Source organism: Pseudophryne corroboree, chromosome 4 (genome assembly GCF_028390025.1).
Source record: "Pseudophryne corroboree isolate aPseCor3 chromosome 4, aPseCor3.hap2, whole genome shotgun sequence".
Lineage (NCBI taxonomy): Eukaryota > Metazoa > Chordata > Amphibia > Anura > Myobatrachidae > Pseudophryne > Pseudophryne corroboree.
Window position 1 is genome coordinate 850,602,596 of NC_086447.1, and position 25,571 is coordinate 850,628,166.

Sequence of the window (25,571 nt, forward strand, 5' to 3'; positions counted from 1 at the left end):
TACAGGTGGTGAGCGTGTCGCCCATATACACAGCTTTATATATGTCAATATATCTGCAGCCAATTAGCTTCAAGGTATCATTTATGAAGGACATTCTATAAAATTATAGCTCAAAGCTTATTGGTTGCTATGGGCAACTTCTCCATCTATCCGCTTTAGGTTTGTTTGTTACAGTACATCTTCACTGCATTAGTAAAATAGGGTTGAGAACAGGTGACCGCTGTAAAATACAATGACAAAGCTTAACCCTGACACTTAGCTGCATGAAATGTGTAATGGAATATTTCCATCCTCCAACGCAGACATCATAAAACATTTTGTTTATCTTGTTCACCTATGCAGCATCCATTCCATCGCTGATGCACCTCTGTCGGCTTAAAATACGCTCCGTTCTGAGCACTGAACGTCTGCGATCTGGCAGATACATTTCTCAGCTCCCCATTCCTGCCTGCCTTCAAGAATATCTCCAGTATTCTGAGGTTCTCCATCTCTATGGGATTGCCAGAAAAGATGATTCTCATGAGGATAAACTGGAAAATGTCCCTCAAGCAAGTGAATGATTGAAATCCGTATATCACCGTGACTGGACATTTATACCCTGCTGTAGGCTGATTTCAGTATTAAATACTGCTTGTAAATATACTTTTTTTTTATTATTTCTAAAGAAGCCGAGATGTGTTTGCAAGTGCTGCAGGAAACAGGAAGTGTCGATTTAAATAAAGATCTTGTTGTTTGTACTGTGATTTATTCTCTCTTCTTTGTAGAACAGTTTGGGATTTTTTTAGCACTTTTTTTTTATTAAGGTTTACATGCACTTTTCAGATCTTCAGACTTACATGTTTCTTCAGAGATATTTGATTATTGTGTAAATTCTCTTGGATTCCACAGGCATACTTTGTTGTTTTTAAGAGATCTTTCAATATGAAAAATGTGTTGGGCATCACAGTATTATTACATTTATTTATGGTAGAATTTAACCAGCCTTCAAGTTGGGTCTTTATACGTCCTGCTTCCCGCCAGGGTGGGGGTACGTATCTATAGGAAAGGGAAAGATGACGAAGTGAATAGCTGTCTCAATCAGTGCAGGGGGAAAATTAGTTTCAATTAAAATGTATGTATCTCTATTTTACTCCTTTGCTGCTGAGCATATGTTGGCACTTTTTGGACTGGTCCCACTTCAGCATACACCTAAGCAATTACATATGCGGCACCCACACACATTATACTTCACTTTTTTTGGAGGGGGAAGATGTTGAATTTCCAGGAAATAGCTTTAGCTCGTTTATTCCTCCTTACACGGCAATAATTATCTACCCAAAATAGGGAAAAGCGTGGTTCTTGCTTTCTGCATTAATCCACCTGTCCAAAACAGCAAAAAATTGATTGTTTTTTTAATAACAAATATCTGCATTTTTTGTGTGTGTGTTTGAGTGAAGTGCATAAAATATGTAGGAATAATATTGCAGGCCAACAAGGCATACAATTCTGGAAATTAAACAACCTACCGCCTAAAATAAAGGGGACCCTTGTATTGAATGCCAGATAGCTAGGCTACGGATCCGCCAATGGCTAAACACTTGCATACTTATCAGGGATTTGGTTTCACTTGGTGGTGATGCCCATAGCAACCAATCAGGTTGGTTGCTATGGGCAACATAACCAATTCTCTGTTTTAGAAGATTTTGTAAATTTACTCCTTAGCGCGGTATCCAGTTAGCCGCGGTGATTTGCCACGAGTAATTGACTCACCCAGGGCTATCCTATTAGCCCTGATGCCGGCACTTTTCAGGGATAGCAGGCGTAACCGAATTCCTGATAGGTATGCATTTTCACTGCTGCAAAAACACATAGGACTTTTCACGGATCCTATTGTGATTTCAAAAATGGGCTATAATTGGATTCCCCGATAATGATCATCGGACAAAAATCATGATAAAAACCCTTTTTTTTTTCCTGTGCAAAAAGTTACTGTAGCTCATAGGATTCTCCCCTTTTTTCCTCAATGACTGGGACCTTTACCTACAAAGTGCTGTGAACTAGAAGACCCTTTAACACAGATGGAGGTTGGGAGAAAACTAAAGTACAATTTGATCTGGAGCTCTTTTCAAAAATATAAAACCAAAATAATAGTATTTCTGGGGGTTGGCTACAGTTAGGTAGCAGCGTTTTCTTGGGGATGTTATATACACAGGAGAGATGGGAACATCAGATAAGAGTAGCTGGTGACAGGATAGGAACGTTCACATGTAACACAATGGGGCAGATGTATTAAGCCTGGAGAAGTGATAAAACAGTGATAAAGCAGTGATAGGTGCAAGGTGATAACGCACCAGCCAATCAGCTCCAATATGTAAATCGACAGGAGCTGATTGGTGCGTTATCACTAGAGATGTGCGGGTTCATCTCTAGTTATCACCTTGCACTTATCACTGCTTTATCACTATTTTATCACTTCTCCAGGCTTGTATGTATATATATATAAGTTGTAACACTGTAGGGGAACCGGACCCCGTTTCTTGGGGTAGATGGCAGCATGCAGCAGCTGAGAAGTCATACAAGTCCAGTTTTTATGGTGCAACTGGCCACAACCAGTTTTATTAAACACAAAACAAACATCAAAAGAAAATACCTTGCCTGTCCGACACTAACTAAACACAAGACGTTCCTAACTGTCTCTAAACAAAAAAAACACAGTTTTCCAGTCAACACTGTATGGCTCACTTGTATAAGGAAGCGTATTTCTCTCACAGAGATCCTGTAGTCTTCCCAGGCAGTCTGCCCACACTAATTAGGCTAGCAGCCCTATAACCCACTTACACAGCTGAAATCCTGATTAGCCCTCTGTGAGGCCAAAGACCCGAACTGGGCCCAACATCTTGAACTTGTTCTATCTTTCTTTCAGGGCCCTTATCCAGCTTTTCCAATAAACTGAAAAGGTTCTGACAAAACAAAACATTTTCCTTGAAGTTTTCATTTTTCTAATACAGGTAAGACAAGAACCTGGGACAAACATACCTGCCCTCAAACACTATTCCAGTGTTCTTGTCACATATCCCCCTCCTCTGTTTCGACCTAGGGGCCGGAACACTTTGATAAAGGTGAACCCAGGAAAGGGCACCCTTTGCTTAACCAAGTTCAAGCACGCATTCAGTCAGTCAGCATCAGGTTCATACACGGCTGCAGCCAGTGACCAGTCAACAAATTAACATTTGTAATAACTAGCCACGTGTGTTCAGTGAGGAATAATAGTGCAGAGCTGCTTTATTTCCTGAAAACATTACATTATAAAGAGGTACATATTTGCATACAGTGGCGTAACTTCCTTACACAAAACATAATCCTATTGGTTAATGATCTCTTTAATTCTATTGGTTAACATACTTTTCTTATCCTATTGGTTAATAAACTGCTATCTTCTTAGCAACGCTATAATTCCAGTTTGCGGTTTTATGTGGGGCAACAGTGGACTTTTGTTAAACTCATAATCTACATATGTCTGGTTCTGCTTCCGTTCCTGTTATACCGCAAACTGACAAATGCCGTTGCAGCCTTCACATTTAGCTGCTGACAATATATTTGTGCAAGGAAAGTATATCTTAGATAAAGATCATAGCTTCACAATATGGGTTCAAACAAAGTACAGGTCTATACTCTTTCCTGTGTCAGTTCTAAGCTGAAAAACAATTTGAAACAGCTTGTAAGATGTCAATTATAAAATGGAGTCCTATGAACAAATATGGCTTCCATCTTTATCAACTTCCCCTCTGTTTCTAATTTTATTTTACCCTTCCTTTACCTGGTCATTGATTCTATAGGGACACCTACTTTCACAACTGGTGTACCATAAGGGCACTCCAGGCATGGGCTAGTCCATTCAACATCCCTATGCTCAGGTAGAACCAATGTTCCCTATCCTCTTATTCCTAACCACAAGAGAAAGTTCACAAAAGAGAAGCGGTTTCTCAAGATGAGATTATTATAATTGTTCATAGTCCTTGAAAATGTTAATAACTTCATATTGTGACAGCAATGTTCCTTTAGATCACATCATCATAGCAATAGGGACAGCTGGAAGCTTCTGTGTATCTGGTGTGGCAGGTATCACAGTAGAATGAAGTGGAGTTGTATATGGTGGTGTCTCCCAGAAGTTCCAGATAAATCGGTTGTGATTTTCCAGTTTCAGAAATACCTCGGACAGAAAAAGATCTTTGCGTAAGTATCTTTTGTATTATCCACATAATAATCCTTACAACAATATAGATTACTAATAGCAAAGCAAGCATTTTGGCAATAACAGACAATATTCCTGTTATCCATCCTCCTATGCCCTGGAACCAGTTGTTAGGATTTAACCATGAAAGCCAAGAAAAGTATGAGTCTGGAATTACACTGGTGTAGTTATAGTCAATAGCGAACTGATTTTTCAACTGTATTACTTCATTCATCTTTTCATCAATAATATCTTCTGGGTTAGTATCATTAGTTATATAAGTACAACACTTAACTCCATATACAGTTTGTAATGTGACACAATAGCCTGCAGATACAGTAAACAATTGGTGACAACTGTTTATATTGGTCCTGTTTTACATTCAATGACTAGCATCTTCTATGCCTATTTGTCTTTACCTGGGTAATTGTTGACATCCTATGTGTATTCCCTTTTGTTCTGTTATTTTTGGCATAGTTACTGATTATTGCACTATCACTTAACTCCTCATATAAGTAAGATTCAATCATTACTGTTTATATAAGAATAACCATGCTAACAAGAAGAACTAAGATACACATTATACATCCCCCAGACCCTTATATGGCCTGGGGCCTATTAAATTGTATCTATATATTTTGATTATGTATCGTGATTGGATAATACTTCCTTTGTCACTTTCTTGCAATGAGATGCGTTTATTTACGAGTTTCTTTCACTCAACGTGACTGAAGTGGCGGTAGTCAACAGAACTTAAAACGGTCCTTTGAATTTGGGTTCAAGAGACTTTCTCTTTCTTAGTGGCCACCCAATCACCTTGCTTTAGTTCATGTGAGTCTTGGGAACAGTTGGAATCTGGGAATAGAATCAAAAACTTTGCCATGCAATTTGGTTAGTTGCTGTTGTATATACATTACATAATAAGCTAAGTCACCATGTTCATGTTGCAGTTGCTGTGGAAAATAGCATACTGTCCTAGCAACAATACCAAATTAAGATTTCATATGGTATTAACCCATGCTTTTCACTTGAAATATTTGTGAGAACAAAGCAATGGGTAAACCTTCTAGCCATGTTTTGCCTGTTTCTGTAACTTATTTTTATAGCATTAGTTTTAAGGTAATAATAAGAATTTACTTACCGATAATTCTATTTCTCGTAGTCCGTAGTGGATGCTGGGGACTCCGTAAGGACCATGGGGAATAGCGGCTCCGCAGGAGACTGGGCACAAAATTAAAGCTTTAGGACTACCTGGTGTGCACTGGCTCCTCCCCCTATGACCCTCCTCCAAGCCTCAGGATACTGTGCCCGGACGAGCGTACACAATAAGGAAGGATTTTGAATCCCGGGTAAGACTCATACCAGCCACACCAATCACACCGTATAACTTGTGATCTAAACCCAGTTAACAGCATGATAACAGAGGAGCCTCTAGAAAAGATGGCTCACTACAGCAATAACCCGATTTTTGGTAACAATAACTATGTACCAGTATTGCAGACAATCCGCACTTGGGATGGGCGCCCAGCATCCACTACGGACTACGAGAAATAGAATTATCGGTAAGTAAATTCTTATTTTCTCTGACGTCCTAGTGGATGCTGGGGACTCCGTAAGGACCATGGGGATTATACCAAAGCTCCCAAAACGGGCGGGAGAGTGCGGATGACTCTGCAGCACCAAATGAGAGAACTCCAGGTCCTCCTCAGCCAGGGTATCAAATTTGTAGAATTTTACAAACGTATTTGCTCCTGACCAAGTAGCTGCTCGGCAAAGTTGTAAAGCCGAGACCCCTCGGGCAGCCGCCCAAGATGAGCCCACCTCCCTTGTGGAGTGGGCATTTACAGATTTTTGGCTGTGGCAGGCCTGCCACAGAATGTGCAAGCTGAATTGTACTACAAATCCAACGAGCAATAGTCTGCTTAGAAGCAGGAGCACCCAGCTTGTTGGGTGCATACAGGATAAACAGCGAGTCAGATATTCTGACTCCAGCCGTCCTGGAAACATATATTTTCAGGGCCCTGACAACGTCTAGCAACTTGGAGTCCTCCAAGTCCCTAGTAGCCGCAGGCACCACCATAGGTTGGTTCAGGTGAAACGCTGAAACCACCTTAGGGAGAAACTGAGGACGAGTCCTCAATTCCGCCCTGTCCGAATGGAAAATCAGATAAGGGCTTTTACAGGATAAAGCCGCCAATTCTGACACGCGCCTGGCCCAGGCCAGGGCCAACAGCATGACCACCTTCCATGTGAGATATTTTAACTCCACAGATTTAAGTGGTTCAAACCAATGTGACTTTTGGAACCCAAAAACTACATTGAGATCCCAAGGTGCCACTGGAGGCACAAAAGGAGGCTGTATATACAGTACCTCTTTTACAAACGTCTGAACTTCAGGGACTGAAGCTAGTTCTTTTTGGAAGAAAATTGACAGGGCCGAAATTTGAACCTTAATGGACCCCAATTTCAGGCCCATAGACACTCCTGTTTGCAGGAAATGTAGGAATCGACCCAGTTGAAATTCCTCCGTCGAGCCTTACTGGCCTCGCACCACGCAACATATTTTCGCCAAATGCGATGATAATGTTTTGCGGTTACATCCTTCCTGGCTTTGATCAGGATAGGGATGACTTCATCCGGAATGCCTTTTTCCTTCAGGATCCGGCGTTCAACCGCCATGCCGTCAAACGCAGTGGCGGTAAGTCTTGGAACAGACAGGGTCCTTGCTGGAGCAGGTCCCTTCTTAGAGGTAGAGGCCACGGATCCTCCGTGAGCATCTCTTGAAGTTCCGGTTACCAAGTCCTTCTTGGCCAATCCGGAGCCACGAATATAGTGCTTACTCCTCTCCATCTTATAATTCTCAGTACCTTGTGTATGAGAGGCAGAGGATGGAACACATACACTGACCGGTACACCCACGGTGTTACCAGAGCGTCTACTGTCTGCTGAGGAAGTCTGCTTCCCAGTTGTCCATTCCCGGAATGAACACTGCTGACAGTGCTAACACATGATTTTCCGCCCAGCGAAGAATCCTTGCAGCTTCTGCCATTGACCTCCTGCTTCTTGTGCCACCCTGTCTGTTTACGTGGGTGACTGCCGTGATGTTGTCCGACTGGATCAACACCGGCTGACCTTGAAGCAGAGGTCTTGCTAAGCTTAGAGCATTGTAAATGGCCCTTAGCTTCAGGATATTTATGTGAAGTGATGTCTCCAGGCTTGACCATAAGCCCTGGAAATTCCTTCCCTGTGTGACTGCTCCCCAGCCTCGCAGGCTGGCATCCGTGGTCACCAGGACCCAGTCCTGAATGCCGAATCTGCGGCCCTCTAGAAGATGAGCACTCTGCAACCACCACAGGAGGGACACCCTTGTCCTTGGTGACAGGGTTATCCACTGATGCATCTGAAGATGCGACCCGGACCATTTGTTCAGCAGGTCCCACTGGAAAGTTCTTGCGTGGAATCTGCCGAATGGGATTGCTTCGTAGGAAGCCACCATTTTCCCCAGAACCCTTGTGCATTGATGCACTGAGACTTGGCTCGGTTTTAGGAGGTTCCTGACTAGCTCGGATAACTCCCTGGCTTTCTCCTCCGGGAGAAACACCTTTTTCTGGACTGTGTCAAGGATCATCCCTAGGAACAGAAGACGAGTCGTCGGAACCAGCTGCGATTTTGGAATATTGAGAATCCAACCGTGCTGCCGCAACACTACCTGAGATAGTGCTACACCGACCTCCAACTGTTCTCTGGATCTTACCCTTATCAGGAGATCGTCCAAGTAAGGGATAACTAAAACTCCCTTCCTTCGAAGGAGTATCATCATTTCGGCCGTTACCTTGGTAAAGACCCGGGGTGCCGTGGACCATCCAAACGGCAGCGTCTGAAACTGATAGTGACAGTTCTGTACCACAAACCTGAGGTACCCTTGGTGAGAAGGGTAAATTGGGACATGAAGGTAAGCATCCTTGATGTCCCGAGACATCATGTAGTCCCCTTCTTCCAGGTTCGCAATCACTGCTCTGAGTGACTCCATCTTGAATTTGAACCTCCGTATGTAAGTGTTCAAAGATTTTAGATTTAGAATCGGTCTCACCGAGCCGTCCGGCTTCGGTACCACAACAGTGTGGAATAATACCCCGTTCCCTGTTGCAGGAGGGGTACTTTGATTATCACCGGCTGGGAATACAGCTTGTGAATGGCTTCCAAAACTGCCTCCCTGTCAGAGGGAGACGTCGGTAAAGCCGACTTTAGGAAAACGGCGAGGGGGAGACGTCTCGAATTCCAATTTGTACCCCTGAGATATCACCTGAAGGATCCAGAGGTCTACTTGCGAGTGAGCCCACTGCACGCTGAAATTCATTGAGACGGGCCCCCACCGTGCCTGAGTCCTTGTAAAGCCCCAGCGTCATGCTGAGGGCTTGGCAGAGGCGGGAGAGGGCTTCTGTTCCTGGGAACTGGCTGATTTCTGCAGCCTTTTTCCTCTCCCTCTGTCACGGGGCAGAAATGAGGAACCTTTTGCCCGTTTGCCCTTCTGGGAACGAAAGGACTGCGCCTGATAATACGGCGTCTTCTTATGTTGAGAGGCGACCTGGGGTACAAACGTGGATTTCCCAGCTGTTGCCGTGGCCACCAGGTCTGAAAGACCGACCCCAAATAACTCCTCCCCTTTATAAGGCAATACTTCCAAATGCCGTTTGGAATCCGCATCACCTGACCACTGTCGTGTCCATAACCCTCTTCTGGCAGAAATGGACAACGCACTTACACTTGATGCCAGTCGGCAAATATTCCGCTGTGCATCACGCATATATAGAAATGCATCTTTTAAATGCTCTATAGGCAATAATATACTGTCCCTATCTAGGGTATCAATATTTTCAGTCAGGGAATCCGACCACGCCAACCCAGCACTGCACATCCAGGCTGAGGCGATTGCTGGTCGCAGTATAACACCAGTATGTGTGTAAATACATTTTAGGATACCCTCCTGCTTTCTATCAGCAGGATCCTTAAGGGCGGCCATCTCAGGAGAGGGTAGAGCCCTTGTTCTTACAAGCGTGTGAGCGCTTTACCCACCCTAGGGGGTGTTTCCCAACGCACCCTAACCTCTGGCGGGAAAGGATATAATGCCAATAACATTTTAGAAATTATCAGTTGTTATCGGGGGAAACCCACGCATCATCACACACCTCATTTAATTTCTCAGATTCAGGAAAACTACAGGTAGTTTTTCCTCACCGAATATAATACCCCTTTTTGGTGGTACTCGTATTATCAGAAATGTGTAAAACATTTTTCATTGCCTCAATCATGTAACGTGTGGCCCTACTGGAAGTCACATTTGTCTCTTCACCGTCGACACTGGAGTCAGTATCCGTGTCGGCGTCTGTATCTGCCATCTGAGGTAACGGGCGCTTTAGAGCCCCTGACGGCCTATGAGACGTCTGGACAGGCACAAGCTGAGTAGCCGGCTGTCTCATGTCAACCACTGTCTTTTATACAGAGCTGACACTGTCACGTAATTCCTTCCAACAGTTCATCCACTCAGGTGTCGACCCCCTAGGGGGTGACATCACTATTACAGGCAATTTGCTCCGTCTCCACATCATTTTCCTCCTCATACATGTCGACACAAACGTACCGACACACAGCACACACACAGGGAATGCTCTGATAGAGGACAGGACCCCACTAGCCCTTTGGGGAGACAGAGGGAGAGTTTGCCAGCACACACCAGAGCGCTATATATATATATATACAGGGATAACCTTATATAAGTGTTTTTCCCCTTATAGCTGCTGTATTTTTAATACTGCGCCTAATTAGTGCCCCCCTCTCTTTTTTAACCCTTTCTGTAGTGTAGTGACTGCAGGGGAGAGCCAGGGAGCTTCCCTCCAACGGAGCTGTGAGGGAAAATGGCGCCAGTGTGCTGAGGAGATAGGCTCCGCCCCCTTCTCGGCGGCCTTATCTCCCGTTTTTCTGTGTATTCTGGCAGGGGTTAAAATTCATCCATATAGCCCTGGGGGCTATATGTGATGTATTTTCGCCAGCCAAGGTGTTTTTATTGCTGCTCAGGGCGCCCCCCCCTAGCGCCCTGCACCCTCAGTGACCGAAGTGTGAAGTGTGCTGAGGAGCAATGGCGCACAGCTGCAGTGCTGTGCGCTACCTTGGTGAAGACAGGATGTCTTCTGCCGCCGATTTTCCGGACCTCTTCTTGCTTCTGGCTCTGTAAGGGGGCCGGCGGCGCGGCTCTGGGACCGGACTCCATGGCTGGGCCTGTGTTCGATCCCTCTGGAGCTAATGGTGTCCAGTAGCCTAAGAAGCCCAATCCACTCTGCACGCAGGTGAGTTCGCTTCTTCTCCCCTTAGTCCCTCGATGCAGTGAGCCTGTTGCCAGCAGGTCTCACTGAACATAAAAAACCTAAAACTAAACTTTTCACTAAGCAGCTCAGGAGAGCCACCTAGTGTGCACCCTTCTCATTCGGGCACAAAAATCTAACTGAGGCTTGGAGGAGGGTCATAGGGGGAGGAGCCAGTGCACACCAGGTAGTCCTAAAGCTTTACTTTTGTGCCCAGTCTCCTGCGGAGCCGCTATTCCCCATGGTCCTTACGGAGTCTCCAGCATCCACTAGGACGTCAAAGAAAGTTAAGTTTTTCTACATGCTTACTACTCTGCCTATAAGGAGTGTAAAAGGCCTGAGTAACACCTAAATTTGACAGAATTTGCCTAATACTTTTCCTGTGAAATGGGCACCTCTGTTGCTTTCAATAACTTAAGGTACTCCATATCTACATATTACTTCTTGCATTAGCTTCTTTGCAACTGTCTTGGCATTTGCTGCTCTACAAGGCCAAGCTTCAACCCAATTTGAGAATAGGTCTTTGCACACAAGTACATTTTCATACCCAGAACATTTAGGTAACTGGATAAAGTCTATTTGTAATCTCTGAAAGGGGTAGCAAGTTTGTGGGGTACTTTTTGCTGGTACCTTAACAACCTTTCCTGGGTTATGTAAAGCACAAGTTACACACCCTGCAACATAAGCCTGTGCTGTTTGTGTGAAACCTGCTGCTACCCAATGCTGGTTCAGAATCCTCACCATTGCATCTCTGGATTGGTGCATTTTTCCATGCAATATTTGTGCTAAGACTGGGTAAAGTGAGCGTGGTAAACAGATACGGTTTTCCACCATCCATCTGTCACCGTGTATTCGCAAACCTAATTTTTCACAATCTTTTTCTCCTTGCCTAAGGCTGGTGCTTGTAATTTGCACAATAACTGTAAGTCTAATGACTCTGGTGTGACAGTTAACATCACCTGAGTGTCTGGCAGAGGCTGGACTGCTGCAGCTTTTGCAGACTGATCAGCTAGAGCGTTTCCTCTGACCTCTGCAGTATCCTCTTTAGTGTGTGCTTTGACCTTTATAACTGCTAATTTCTTTGGCAATTGAAAGGCAGCAAATAATGCCCTAATACAGTCTGCATGTTTTATTGGTTTTCCTGAAGAACCTATAAAATCTCTGCTCTTCCAGATAACTGCATAGTCATGGGCAATACCAAAGCAGTACCTTGAGTCTGTATAAACGTTAACTGTTTGACCTTCAGCATAAATACAGGCTGCTATCAGTGCCCTAAGTTCTGCCTCCTGTGCTGAACTACCTGATGGCAAGGGTTCCTGTATTAAGATGTCTGTTTCTGTGGTAACTGCAAAACCTGTATGCGGTTCCCCATCCACATAGTACCTGGAGCCATCCACAAATAAATGTAAATCTGCATTTAGTAGAGGATGTTCCTGTATGTCTGGTGTACTTGCGGCTTCAAGATTCATTAACTCTATACAATCATGTTCTTGATTGTGTATAGAAATTTAAAATTTTTATTGGTTTTCTGTGCCTGTCACTGTCATTTCATCATCACTCGCACCATTCCCCTCTTTTGAAACCAGCGGCAATAATGTAGCTGGGTTCAAAGAAGTACAACGTTTGATAGTGACAATGGATGGTGTAAGTAATGCTACTTCATATTTGGTTAGTCTAGCAGCAGATAAATGTTTAGTCTGCGCTTGGTTCAGAATTTTAGTTACTGAGTGAGGCACCTGTACAGTTAAGGGATGACCCAGAACAATATCAGCAGCTTTGTCTAACAATAACGCTGCTGCTTCTACTGACTTGACACATGTTGGTGCTGCCCGTATGACTGGGTCTAACTGTACTGAATAATACGCTAGGGGTCGCTGTTTGTCACCATGTACCTGCGTTAATATGCCTTGCGTATGGCCTGAAATTTCACAACAAAACAAATTGAAAGGCCTTGCATAATCAGGAAGTCCTAATGCTGGTGCTGATATTATGTCTGTTTTTAACTGACAAAAAGCATCTAGCTGTTCTTGTGTCATGAGTAATGCACCTTGTGCATTTTGTCCCTTTAGGGCATCATATAACACTTGTAGTTTCTGTGATGCGCCTACAATATACTCTCTGCAATAAGTGATCAGTCCTAAAAAGGATATGAGTTGTTTACATGTTTGAGGAGGTTTAACTTTTGAAATAATTTCCCTCCTTTTTGTAGTGATATGCTTACTATAAGCAGAAATGCAGTGTACTTTGTTTTGTGCATATTATAACTTATTTCTATGTACCCTACATTTTTTTTATATATGAATAGCAATAAGGGTTGACATTTGGGTTCTATTTAAAAATACCTTACACTTGTGGTTCTTTTGATGGCATCATATAAAACTTAGTTTTCTGTGCTGCCCTTGGAATGTATTTTGTACAATAGGTGATTAATTTTAGAAATGACTTAAGCGGTTGTAAGGTGCGTCAGAGATATTTCTAAAATAAACCTCCCTCCTTTACTGTTATATGCTAAGCATCAACAGTGATGCAATGTTAATGTATGTTCACCTAACATCTTTCAGAGGTATCATTTATGCATTGTTACAGTTTACAGTTACAATCTTGATTTTATACCATGTAAATGTAATTGTATCATGAGGGCAGACTTTTATCTTAGGGGTATGGACTATGACTACAGTTCTGCCCACTACTCATACCTAGTTTACTTCATCACTTGGCCCCACCCCTTGTAATAGTTACCCAAACACTTCCTGATTCTCTGACATTTCATTACACACTTTAATGTACAGCTCGTTGCTGTTCCAGTTAAAGAAAATATTTTCTTACATCTGTAACATGTTCCTAATTATTTACCTATGAACTGTTACTGTTTTAGACAGAGATATTAATTTTACTGTGGAGATTTTTTTTTTTAATGCAAATGCATGTCATATTTGTAGTCTTATGACAGCCCTTTGCTATTGACTGGGGCAATATTCATTTGGCCACAACACATTTTATTATATTTATCCAAAACTTTATATTAAGATAATACTATTTTACACACACAAATAAAACACTGAGAGCAGGGCCGGATCTTGCCCTTGCAGCGCCCCGGGCAAAAGTTAGGGGCGTGGCTTAACATGGGGGCGTGGTCAGTCACGCCCCCCATTTGTAGCGTCGCTGAAAAAAAAAGGAAAAAAAAAGTATACTTACTGTACCCCGCTCCTGTTTCCAGACCCTGCAGACCGGCGCCGCTCTTCTCCTCGGATCTATGGGAGAGACGTCAGTCATGACGTCTCTCCCATAGCACAGCATAAGCGCTAGAGGTCAATTATGACCCCTAGCGTCTATGCCACAATGCTGTGCGGTGCGCGATGACGTCATCGTGCACCGCACACCAAAGGTCCTCTCCATGAAGGGAAACTAGACGCTTAGCGTCTGATTCCCTTCAGAGCGGGGGAGGACCAGCGCCACGAAGGGAAACCAGACGCATAGCGTCTGGTTCCCTTCTCACAGCGGGAGGGGGGGCACAGCGGGGGGACACTGCTGGGGCGCACACTGACAGTGGAGGATCTTGCAATGGTGCGGCGCCCTCCGGATGGCGCCGGCGCCCTCCGGAAGGCGGCGCCCCGGGCAAAAGTCCTGCTTGCCCGTGGCAAGATCCGCCACTGACTGAGAGTGAGCCAGCACTCTCCCAACTCTGAACAGGGGTTAGCTGGAGTTTAATGATAAACCATTAGAACTTACATAATACATTATATTACACACTTCCATTGAAGTCTACAAGTCATTTGTAGCCACTGATTCAATACATATTTACCAATGTAATTTACAGACTATATATTTTGCTATTCTGTGGCACAAATTGACAGAAAAGTGCAAACACACTGATTACAATTTATGAATAATTTCTTTACACAATTTGATAAGCATGCAGTTTCAGAGACAAAAGCAGCCTGAAACTGAGACTTTTACAAAAGCAGCCTGAAACTGAGACCTTTAGACCCCAGTTTTACCTAATGACGGACCAGACCAGCCCACATGGGAAGGCAAAAAGGCTGGTTTTATGTTTGCATTTCCATGCCACCTGAGTTCAATTGTCCATCACTAAGCAGGATCCAGAAAACTCATAACCCTTTTTGGATTTTATTTCTAGGTTTAAATTATTTTTAATTTTCTTACATATCTAATGAACTTCATAAATTGTTGTTTAACATCAGGGAGTTCTGTAACTGTTATGTTAACAGTTCTGAATTTTTTATATCATGCAGTGGTTCAGCGCAACTTTTGGCGCACTGGATTAGGTTCGTCAGCAGTTACACCAGGTGTGACAGCATCTTATGTGCACACCGGATATAGTTTGCAGGGACCAAATCCTTAAGTAAATTATACACTGGAGGTGCAGATGCCAAGCTTGAGACCATACATACATTTTTCTTAGGAGACATTTTTGGTCTCTTGACTTTACATGCTGTACAATTTTTAGTCTACCAATATATTAGTCTGTGGCATGCACATATTCAGGTATAATTAGTAGGTCTTTTATTTTTTTAACACTGGCAACCATTTACTGATTAACTTTTTAGATTTAACAGATTTCCTAACATTTGGTCTTTTACAGGGTTTACATTTGTAAGACCAGGGTGTCTGACAAACTGGACATAGTGTATCATCTGGTGGGTTACAATGTCTACAATTTGGACATGCCCAGTAAGGATACCCTTTGGTTTTCTTGGGACCTCTATGTATCATTGTTTCCTGTCCAGATATGTCTGCATCTTTAAAATCATCCATATTAATTAGAGCCATTTGTTCTTGAGTTTGTCCTAACTCTTCTAACTTTTTCTTATACTGAAGTAATTTACCTGTTTTAATCCACAAATCAAGACTCTGTTCCAGATTATTATCCTTCACATATCTCCCATAGGTTACTCTAATTTGTTTCAACCTATCCGGGTCTAGAGTGCCATTAGTAGTCACTTTTGCCCATTGAAACAATCGTCTCATACCCTTCAAGCATTGCTCACCATGTACATTCTTCATAATGTCCATGGCACTCCGAGGTGCCCGAAGGGTAAGTATTTGTATTTCCCATTCTTATGGCCAGTAAGAATTCAAAATCCGGGAAATATCAGTAGCCTGGATCTAACGGATCCTCAGAGATACAACTGTGAGGACAATTGCCTGAAACAGAGGTGATCTGTAACCAATTTTTACCTATGTCACTATCCTTTGGAATGAAATGACATCCCATCAATATGAACACATCATCTGGGTTTTCTCTATTTTCCCAAACCCCTTCTTCTGCAGAGTACACTACTGCTTTTAAAACAAATGTATGTCCCTCTCCTAACCTATGTATAATAGCTATGCAGACACAATTCTGACAGGACATTCAACTTGCATTCATTGCTTGCAGCAGTCTGTGGTTACAGCTCACGGAAAAGAGAGAAAAAAAAGTTTTAAACGGCTTCCGTTCCTGACTTTTTTTTTCTTAACTCTGTACGCTATAATTTTTAAAGCGACAGGACGTGCTTTATGGTACTTACAAGGTATGCAAGTCAGATGCAATGATACTCTACCATGAGTACAACTTAGACTCGTATATTGTGTGCAATATACTGCTCTGAATCTTTTAATTCAGTAAGTATATCTGACCACTTCCTTCCAATGTCTCTTACTGTAGGAATGAAATGGCAACAAATTGGTGCAAAAATGTCAAATCCTTCTTCCCAAGGTTCAGAAAATAGGGGAGGTTCTCCTGGACTACAAATATAATGTAAATAAAATGTTTGATCGTGGTGTGCCTTTACTAAAAGTACTACACACTTACCAAGGGGACAAGTTTGTTTCATAACTCTGAGTTCTTTCTAAAGTCTCCCTACACTAATTTACATTTATACTGCTGTAACAATGACTTAATCTACGTTCTAGTTCTCTTTATAAGACAAACAAGACAGTGTTCTAGCCCTCAGATGCCACATGGGTCACCTGAGTATGCGTGTAGGATCGCTACCGCACCAAAACACCTGACCAGACTCATTGGACGTTTTAACTACGCCACTCCAGTCGCCTGTTATTTGAGGTATACAAATCAAGTTCACAGGTCCCAGGAGCCACTACCACCAATGAAGGCGGCTGCAGCAACATCCAGTTTAACAACCCGTCAGTTGATTATGTATACACACTCTAAATACTCAGGATAAATTCACACTCATATTCATTGATTCATACGCCTTTGTAACATATATATATAAGCACATATAAGCAAGAGATAGAATGAAAATGAGAAAAAACCTGAGTGACCTTTACGCACGCAATCCCGATTCCTGTCTCCCAGTGGAACAGAGTGGACAGTTAGCAGGAATGAGAGTCTACAGAGAAATATCTCTACGTACCATGCATGGGTTTTGAGTCTCAGTCCAGGAACCGTCCGCCCAGTCGTCCGCTGTTCAACAGGTGATGTGGGATCTCGGATTCGGAACCTCCATATGATAAAGGTGAACCCAGGAAAGGGCACCCTTTGCTTAACCAAGTTCAAGCACGCATTCAGTCAGTCAGCATCAGGTTCATACACGGCTGCAGCCAGTGACCAGTCAACAAATTAACATTTGTAATAACTAGCCATGTGTGTTCAGTGAGGAATAATAGTGCAGAGCTGCTTTATTTCCTGAAAACATTACATTATAAAGAGGTACATATTTGCATACAGTGGCGTAGCTTCCTTACACAAAACATAATCCTATTGGTTAATGATCTCTTTAATTCTATTGGTTAACATACTTTTCTTATCCTATTGGTTAATAAACTGCTATCTTCTTAGCAACGCTATAATTCCAGTTTGCGGTTTTATGTGGGGCAACAGTGGACTTTTGTTAAACTCATAATCTACATATGTCTGGTTCTGCTTCCGTTCCTGTTATACCGCAAACTGACAAATGCCGTTGCAGCCTCCACATTTAGCTGCTGACAATATATTTGTGCAAGGAAAGTATATCTTAGATAAAGATCATAGCTTCATAATATGGGTTCAAACAAAGTACAGGTCTATACTCTTTCCTGTGTCAGTTCTAAGCTGAAAAACAATTTGAAACAGCTTGTAAGATGTCAATTATAAAATGGAGTCCTATGAACAAATATGGCTTCCATCCTTATCAACTTGTAGCCCCCAAACAGAAGATGCCGGACAATGCATCTGCGTTGGCCAATTGTGTACCCGGTCTATGTTCAACAGTAAACTTAAAATCCTGCAATGCTAGAAACCATCTAGTTACCAGAGCATTCTGACCTCTATTTACATACATCCATGTTAAAGGGGCGTGATCTGTCACTAGTCTGAATTGTCTACCCAAGAGGTAATATCTCAAGGTATCTAGTGCCCACTTAATGGCCAAAGCCTCCTTTTCCACAATGGCATACCTTTTTCATGCTCATTGAGTTTCCTACTCAAATAAATGATAGGGTGTTCGTCCACATCTCTGGTTTGGGACAACACAGCCCCTATCCCTACCTCTGAGGCATCTGTCTGTACAACAAATTCTTTCAAAAAATCTGGTGTTATCAATACCGGTTGTGAACACAAAGCCACTTTTAATGTTTGGAACGCTTTTTCTGCATCAGGGTTCCATTTCACCATATTTGACTGCTTCCCTTTGGTAAGGTCTGACAACGGCACTGCTGTGGTCGCAAAATTGGGAATAAACCGTCTATAGTACCCAGTTATTCCCCAAAAAACCCTTACCTGTTTTTTATTCACTGGACGAGGCCAGTTTTAAATAGCATCAATTTTATTCAATTGGGGCCTAATCAGACCTCTGCCTATGGTGAAGCCCACGTATTTGACCTCCTCCATTGCGAGGCAGCACTTCTTTGGGTTAGCAGTTAACCCTGCCTCTCTGATTGAGTCCAGTACTGCTTGCACTTTAACCAAATGGGACCCCCAGTCTGTACTGTGAATTACCACATCATCCAAATAGGCAGCTGCATATTTTCTATGGGGCCTCAAAATTTTATCCATCGCCCGTTGAAAGGTTACTGGAGCACCATGCAACCCAAAGGGTAACATCTTATACTGGTATAGCCCCTCCGGAACCAAAAAGGCTGTTTTTTCTTTTGCGCTATCAGTTAAAGGTATTTGCCAGTACCCTTTGGTCAGGTCCAACGTGGTGAGAAACCTGGCTGTTCCCAGCTTTTCTATAAGCTCATCCACACGGGGCATGGGGTATGCGTCAAATTTGGACACCTCATTTAACTTACGAAAGTCATTACAGAAGCGTATGCTACCGTCTGGCTTCGGGATGAGAACTATGGGACTGGACCACTCACTGTTAGATTCCTCTATGACTCCAAGTTCGGACATGGTTTTAACTTCTTTAGAAACAGCTTCTCGCTGAGCTTCAGGAATCCTATATGGCCTTAAATGGACCCAGACCCCTGGTTCTGTGACAATGTCATTATTATGGTCATTCGGCCAGGCAGCTCTGAAAATATCTCCCTATTTTGGATGAGAAATTCTTTAACTTGATTGTTCTGATCAGCTGACAATGTTTCTGACACCTTTACTGCGTGAAGCAACCAAGGTGAAGACACCGAAGGGCAAGGCTCCGCTGACAGAGACAACCTATCTTTCCAGGGTTTGATTAAGTTAACATGGTAGATTTGATCGGGTTTTCTCTTTCCCGGTTGGTATACTTTGTAATTAACCTCATTCACTTTTTCCCTAATCTCAAATGGACCCTGCCATTTAGCTAGGAACTTGCTTTCCACAGTGGGTACCAAAACAAGAACTCTATCTCTGGGAGCAAATTCACGTATCTTGGCACTCCGGTTATATACCCTCTGTTGAGCACTTTGGGCCTGTTCCATGTGCTCTCTGACAATAGGTACCACGGCTGCAATCCTATCCTGCATTTGTGTTACATGTTCAATAACGCTTCTATAAGGAGTGGGCTGTCCTTCCCACATCTCTTTGGCAATGTCCAACAGCCCTCTGGGGTGTCTACCATACAACAAATCAAATGGAGAAAACCCCGTAGAGGACTGAGGAACTTCTCTGATGGCCATTAACAAGTAGGGCAACAACCTTTTTTAACATACTTTTTAATGTTTTATTGAACCTTTCCACCAACCCATCAGTTTGGGGATGGTAGATGGACATCCTGAGGTGAGTGACCTTAAATAATTTGCACAATTCTTTCATGACCCTTGACATAAATGAAGTACCTTGGTCAGTCAAAATTTCTTTTGGTATTCCCACTCTACTAAAAACCTGCACCAGCTCCCTAGCTATCGTCTTGGTTGTGATAGTGCGTAAAGGGACAGCCTCAGGATATCAAGTGGCATAGTCCATAATTACTAGGATATACTGATGGCCCAGAGCGGACTTTAACAAGGGCCCCACGAGATCCATGGCTATTCTGTCAAACGGGACCTCTATAATAGGCATGGGAACTAGTGGGCTCCTGAAATGGGGTCTAGGGGCATGATACTGGCATTCAGGACAGGAAGAACAATATTCAGACACTTCTTTATAAATCCCTGGCCAAAAGAACCTTTGTAAAACTCTTTCAGTGGTTTTTTTCTACCCCTAAATGTCCTGCTGTAACGTGACTATGGTCTAAATCTAGTACCGTTCTCCGATAAGGCTGGGGAACTACCAGCTGTTTCACCACATCCTCACCTTTTTTGACAATGTGGTACAAGAGCTCATTACAGATGGCCATGTGGGGATACGTAACCCTGTCACCTGGTACCACAGGTTCCCCATTAACAATCTTAACATTCTCTCTAGCCTTTATCAAGGTAGGAGCCTTTAACTGTTCAGACGCAAACAGATCCTTCTTTACCTCCAGGTCAAGCACGCTTTCAGTTCTAACTACTATGTCTCTGTTCCCAGCAAGAGGGTCCTCATTGGACTCCCCATCTGTCACTTCCCCAGCCAAACTAGCAAAAGGCAAAGGGTCAGAAAGTTCAGAAGACACACGTACATCCATAAAATCACCGGTATTATCAACTGGCTCTTTACTTCTCACATCTGTTGATAAACGTGATTCCCACAGTTTCCAAAAATGAGGAAAATCCCTCCCTATTATTGCCTCATGCACCAAGGTGAGGACCAGTCCTACTTTAACCATTGCTGACCCACAACAAGTTTCTATATTCACTTCAGCAATGACATAATGTTCGGTATCCCCATGTATGCAAGTTACCCCAATAGGTATTTGCTGGACCTTTAAGGGGTTCACTAACCCAGCTTTCATGAGGGTAACTAAACTTCCTGAATCTAGCAAGGCCTCTACCCGGTTACCCTCTAAGAACACATCACACATTTGTTTTTCCAGCTCAGGTGAAGGTACCACAGTACAGGCTAACCTAGCAAAGAAAGACATTCTGTGACATTCAAAGGCAGCATCACATGGGTTCTTGCGTGACTGGGGAATTGGCAATAACATGACCTGGCATACCACACCTAAAACATTTAACCACACGATTATCAACCCGTTTGGGCAGCATAGACCATTCTAGCCCCATTGGCCTGTCTCCAGGGCCAGTGTTTACAGTCTCTGCAGCCTTGCGTTCTCTTATCCACCCAGCAACGTTTTCCCACGGAACAGTCTTACCAGTCTTTACTGAAGGGCGCTGTCGAGGATCTATGGGTTGCTGGGTGGTCATCAGTAGTTCCTCTGCTGCCAAATACCTCTCTGCTATGTCCACTAATTGGTCAGCAGTATCCGGGTTTCCATGGCTCACCCACTTGCGCAGGACCATGGGCAAAGACCTCAAATAGCGGTCCATGAAGACTCTTTCAACCATCTGGGGACCAGTTAATGTCTCTTGCTGTAACCATTTTTTTGTTAGCTGAATAAGGTCGTGCATCTGGGAGCAAGGAGGCTCCTCCATGGCGTACACCCAACTGTGCACCCGTTGTGCTCGTACTGACATCGTGACTCCCAGGCGGGTCAGGATCTCAGTCTTTAGTTTATCATAGTCCCGAGCCTCAGCAGGGCTTAAATCAAAGTACGCTTTTTAGGGCTCACCTGACAGAAAAGGTGCCAGCAGACTGGCCCACTGTGCTTTTGGCCAGTTCTCACGTTCGGCAGTCCTTTCAAATGTGGTCAGGTAGGCTTCCACATCATCAGCCTCTGTCATTTTCTGCAGGAAGTGACTGGCCCGTATAGAACTAGAGCTGGTCGGAGCACTGACGGCCACATCTCCAATCCGGGCTGCAAGGCTCTGCACCACTTCTGTTAAGGCCTCTCGCTGTAGTCTCCAATTTTCCTCCATTGCCACCTGCTGCTGTCTGTTGGCCTCCTGCCGAGCCGCTGTAGCTTGCAGCAGGGCTTTAAGCAGTTCCTCCATGTCGACAGAATTTTCAGGCGGCTTTGTAGCTGCTTTCACCCAGGACATATATCATACCCTCAGGGGTGAGTCTCAGCAACTTCACACTGGGCTGTATCTGCATAAACCACCGTTTTCTGCAGGCCTCATAAAGCTGCTGCTTTCACTTATGCGCAGAACGGAATGCTCGCATTCTCCACCAATTTGTAACACTGTAGGGGTAGATGGCAGCAGGCAGCAGCTGAGAAGTCATACAAGTCCAGTTTTTATGGTGCAACTGGCCACAACCAGTTTTATTAAACAGAAAACAAAACAAACATCAACAGAAAATACCTTGCCTGTCCGGCACTAACTAAACACAAGACGTTCCTAACTGTCTCTAAACAAAATAAAACACAGAGTTTTCCAGTCAACACTGTATGGCTCACTTGTATAAGGAAGCGTATTTCTCTCACAGAGATCCTGCAGTCTTCCTAGGCAGTCTGCCCACACTAATCAGGCTAGCAGCCCTATAACCCACTTACACAGCTGAAACCATGATTAGTCCTCTGTGAGGCCAAAGACCCGAACTGGGCCCAACGTCTGGAACTTGCCCTATCTTTCTTTCCGGGCCCTTATCCAGCTTTTCCAATAAACTGAAAAGGTTCTGACAAAACAAAACATTTTCCTTGAAGTTTTCATTTTTCTAATACAGGTAAGACAAGAACCTGGGACAAACATACCTGCCCTCAAACACTATTCCAGTGTTCTTGTCACAATATATATATATATATATATATATATAGTGTGTGTGAAGTTACTGTTATTATTGGGATCTACAGTATGTAAGCGACTTTAAATAGTTAAGCATGCTCACTAGGGAACAAGAGATGAGATTGTCAGCGGAAAGTGAGAATGTGCCAGTTTTCTGTTGCTGGGATGATTAATTCATCATCTGCTGATCTTGTATTGATAGAAAGCGGCTGCATAACTACATTGTTCCATCTATTTTGATTGTGTTTATGGGATCTCTGAAAAGGGCAAATTTGATTGGCAGGCACTTGTGATTTTTAACGCTCCTAACAGAACAAAAGAATCAAAGAACAAAAATAAACAGAAAGTTTTCTGTCTACGTTGCTTTACAGTAGTTTCCTCCCAACAGTACTTCTGCATTCAGACTTCCTCCCATAGGACCTCACGGTAGTGTGTATAAAGGAATGAAGGTATAAAAGAAAACAAAAACAAAGATACAATATGATTTTCATGTCCATATAATTGTTCGTAAATATTTATATATATATATATATATATATATAAAATTATTATTTTTAACAGTTTCTTATATAGCGCAGCATATTCCGTAGCGCTTTACAATTAGAACAACAGTAAAAGTACAAAACTGGGCAAAAACAGACAGACATAGAGGTAGGAAGGCCCTGCTCGCAAGCTTACATTGATACACAAGGATAGATGCAACCTATTGCATAATGGTCCACCAGATTGCTAGGTTCTTAATGGGTTGTATGATATGATCACCCAGCAATGTTGGCCAAGGGTCAGGAGAGTGTGAGGGTAATGAAAATAGGATTTTAATTACCTACCGGTAAATCCTTTTCTAGTAGTCCGTAGAGGATACTGGGATCCACATTAGTACTATGGGGTATAGACGGGTCCACTAGGAGCCACAGGCACATTAAGAAATCAATAGTGTGGGCTGGCTCCTCCCTCTACCAGACTCGGTCTAGAAACTGTGCCCAAGGAGACGGACATACTTCAAGAGAAGGATTTAACTGAACAGTGGTGAGATTCGAACCAGCACACACAAACAAGAGGAAAGCCATGTTAACCAAACCTGAACAGGAACAGCAACGGCTGAACCAACAATAATAGTTAACCAAGTAACAGTGCAAAAAAAGCGAGCGCCCAGTATCCTCTACGGTTTACGAGAAAAGGATTTACCGGTAGGTAATTAAAATCCTATTTTTCTTACATCCTAGAGGATACTGGGGTCCACATTAGTACCATGGGATGTACCAAAGCTCCCAAATCGGGTGGGAGAGTGCTGAGTTTCCTGCTGATCTGATTGACCAAACTGAAGGTCCTCAGAAGCCAAAGTATCAAACTTGAAGAACTTAGCAAACGTGTTCGATCCTGACCAAGTAACTGCTCGGCAGAGCTGTAAAGCCGAGACACCCCGGGCAGCCGTCCAGGAAGAACCCACTGACCTAGTAGAGTGGGCCTCTACTTTAGGAACCAGCATTCCTGCTGATGAATAAGCCTGCTGGATAGTAAGCCTGATCCAGCGAGCAATAGACTGCTTTGAAGCAGGACACCCAATTTTCTTGGGATCATAGAGAACAAACAGCGAGTCAGATCTTCTGTGACGAGCTGTCCTCTTCACGTAGATCCTCAAAGCCCTCACAACATCCAATGACTTTGAGGTAGCAGAGGAGTCAGTAAGCACCGCAACCACAATAGGTTGGTTGATATGAAATGCAGACACCGCCTTAGGAAGAAATTGCTGTCGAGTTCTGAATTCAGCTCTATCCTCATGAAAAACCAATTAGGGGCTTTTGTGAGACAACGCCCCCAGTTCGGACACACGCCTTGCGGAAGCTAAGGCCAACAGTGTAACAGTCTTCCACGTAAGAAACTTAACATCAACCTCGTGTAAAGGCTCAAACCAGTCCGATTGCAGAAACTGTAACACCACGTTAAGATCCCAAGGTGCCATGGGTGGCACAAAGGGCGGTTGGATGTGCAGAACATCCTTCAAGAATGTCTGAACCTCAGGGAGGGAAGCCAGTTGTTTCTAGAAGAAAATGGACAAGGCCGAAATCTGGACTTTCAAGGAGCCTAAACCTAGGCCCACATCCACACCTGACTGTAGAAAAAGGAGAAAACGTCCCAGTTGAAATTCCACTGCAGGAAATATCCTGTTTTCACACCACGAGACATATTTTTTCCAAATACGTTAATAATGTTTAGACGTTACCCCTTTCCTAGCTTGGATCAGGGTTGGAATAACCTTGTTCGGAATGTCTTTCCAGGCTAAAATTTAACGTTCAACTTCCATGCCGTAAAACGGAGCCGCGGTAAGTCTTGATAGATGAACGGCCCCTGTTGCAGAAGATCCTCTCGCAGAGGTAGAGGCCGCGTACCAGGCTCTTCTCGGCCAATCTGGAGCAATGAGAAGTGCTTGAACCTTTTCCCTTTTTATTCTCTTGAGAATTCTTGGGATTAGTGGAAGAGGTGGGAACACGTAAACCATCTTGTTAACCCATGGAGTCATCAGAGCGTCCACTGCCACTGCTTGTGGGTCCCTCGACCTGGAACAATAGCACTTTAGCTTCTTGTTGAGACGAGAGGCCATCATGTCTACCTGTGGAATTCCCCACCGACTTGTTAAGGACTCGAACACCTGCGGGTATAGGCCCCACTCTCCTGGATGGAGATCGTGTCTGCTGAGGAAGTCCGCTTCCCAGTTGTCTATACCCGGAATGAAGATTGCCAACAGCGCCACCGCGTGTCTTTCTGCCCAGAGGAGAATTTTTGTCACCTCTGACATTGCAGCTCTGCTCTTCGTTCCGCCCTGTCGGTTTATGTACGTTACGGCCGTCACATTGTTCGACTGAACCTGAATGGCTTGATCTTAAAGATGATGCGATGCCTGTAGAAGGGCGTTGTATATGGCCCTTAGTTCCAGA

General features: G+C 43.5%; 1 protein-coding gene across 1 annotated transcript in view; it reads left to right on the forward strand.

Annotated features, from left to right (window-relative positions):
* The window catches only part of ASB3 (ankyrin repeat and SOCS box containing 3), a 404,212-nt gene extending 403,469 nt beyond the window's left edge, over window positions 1-743 (forward strand). The window contains exon 10 of the mRNA XM_063918655.1: window positions 343-743. Coding sequence (XP_063774725.1) covers window positions 343-560 — 218 coding nt within the window. The 3' untranslated portion in view covers window positions 561-743. The remainder of the gene's footprint in view (window positions 1-342) is intronic.
* The last annotated feature ends 24,828 nt before the right edge of the window (window positions 744-25,571 follow it).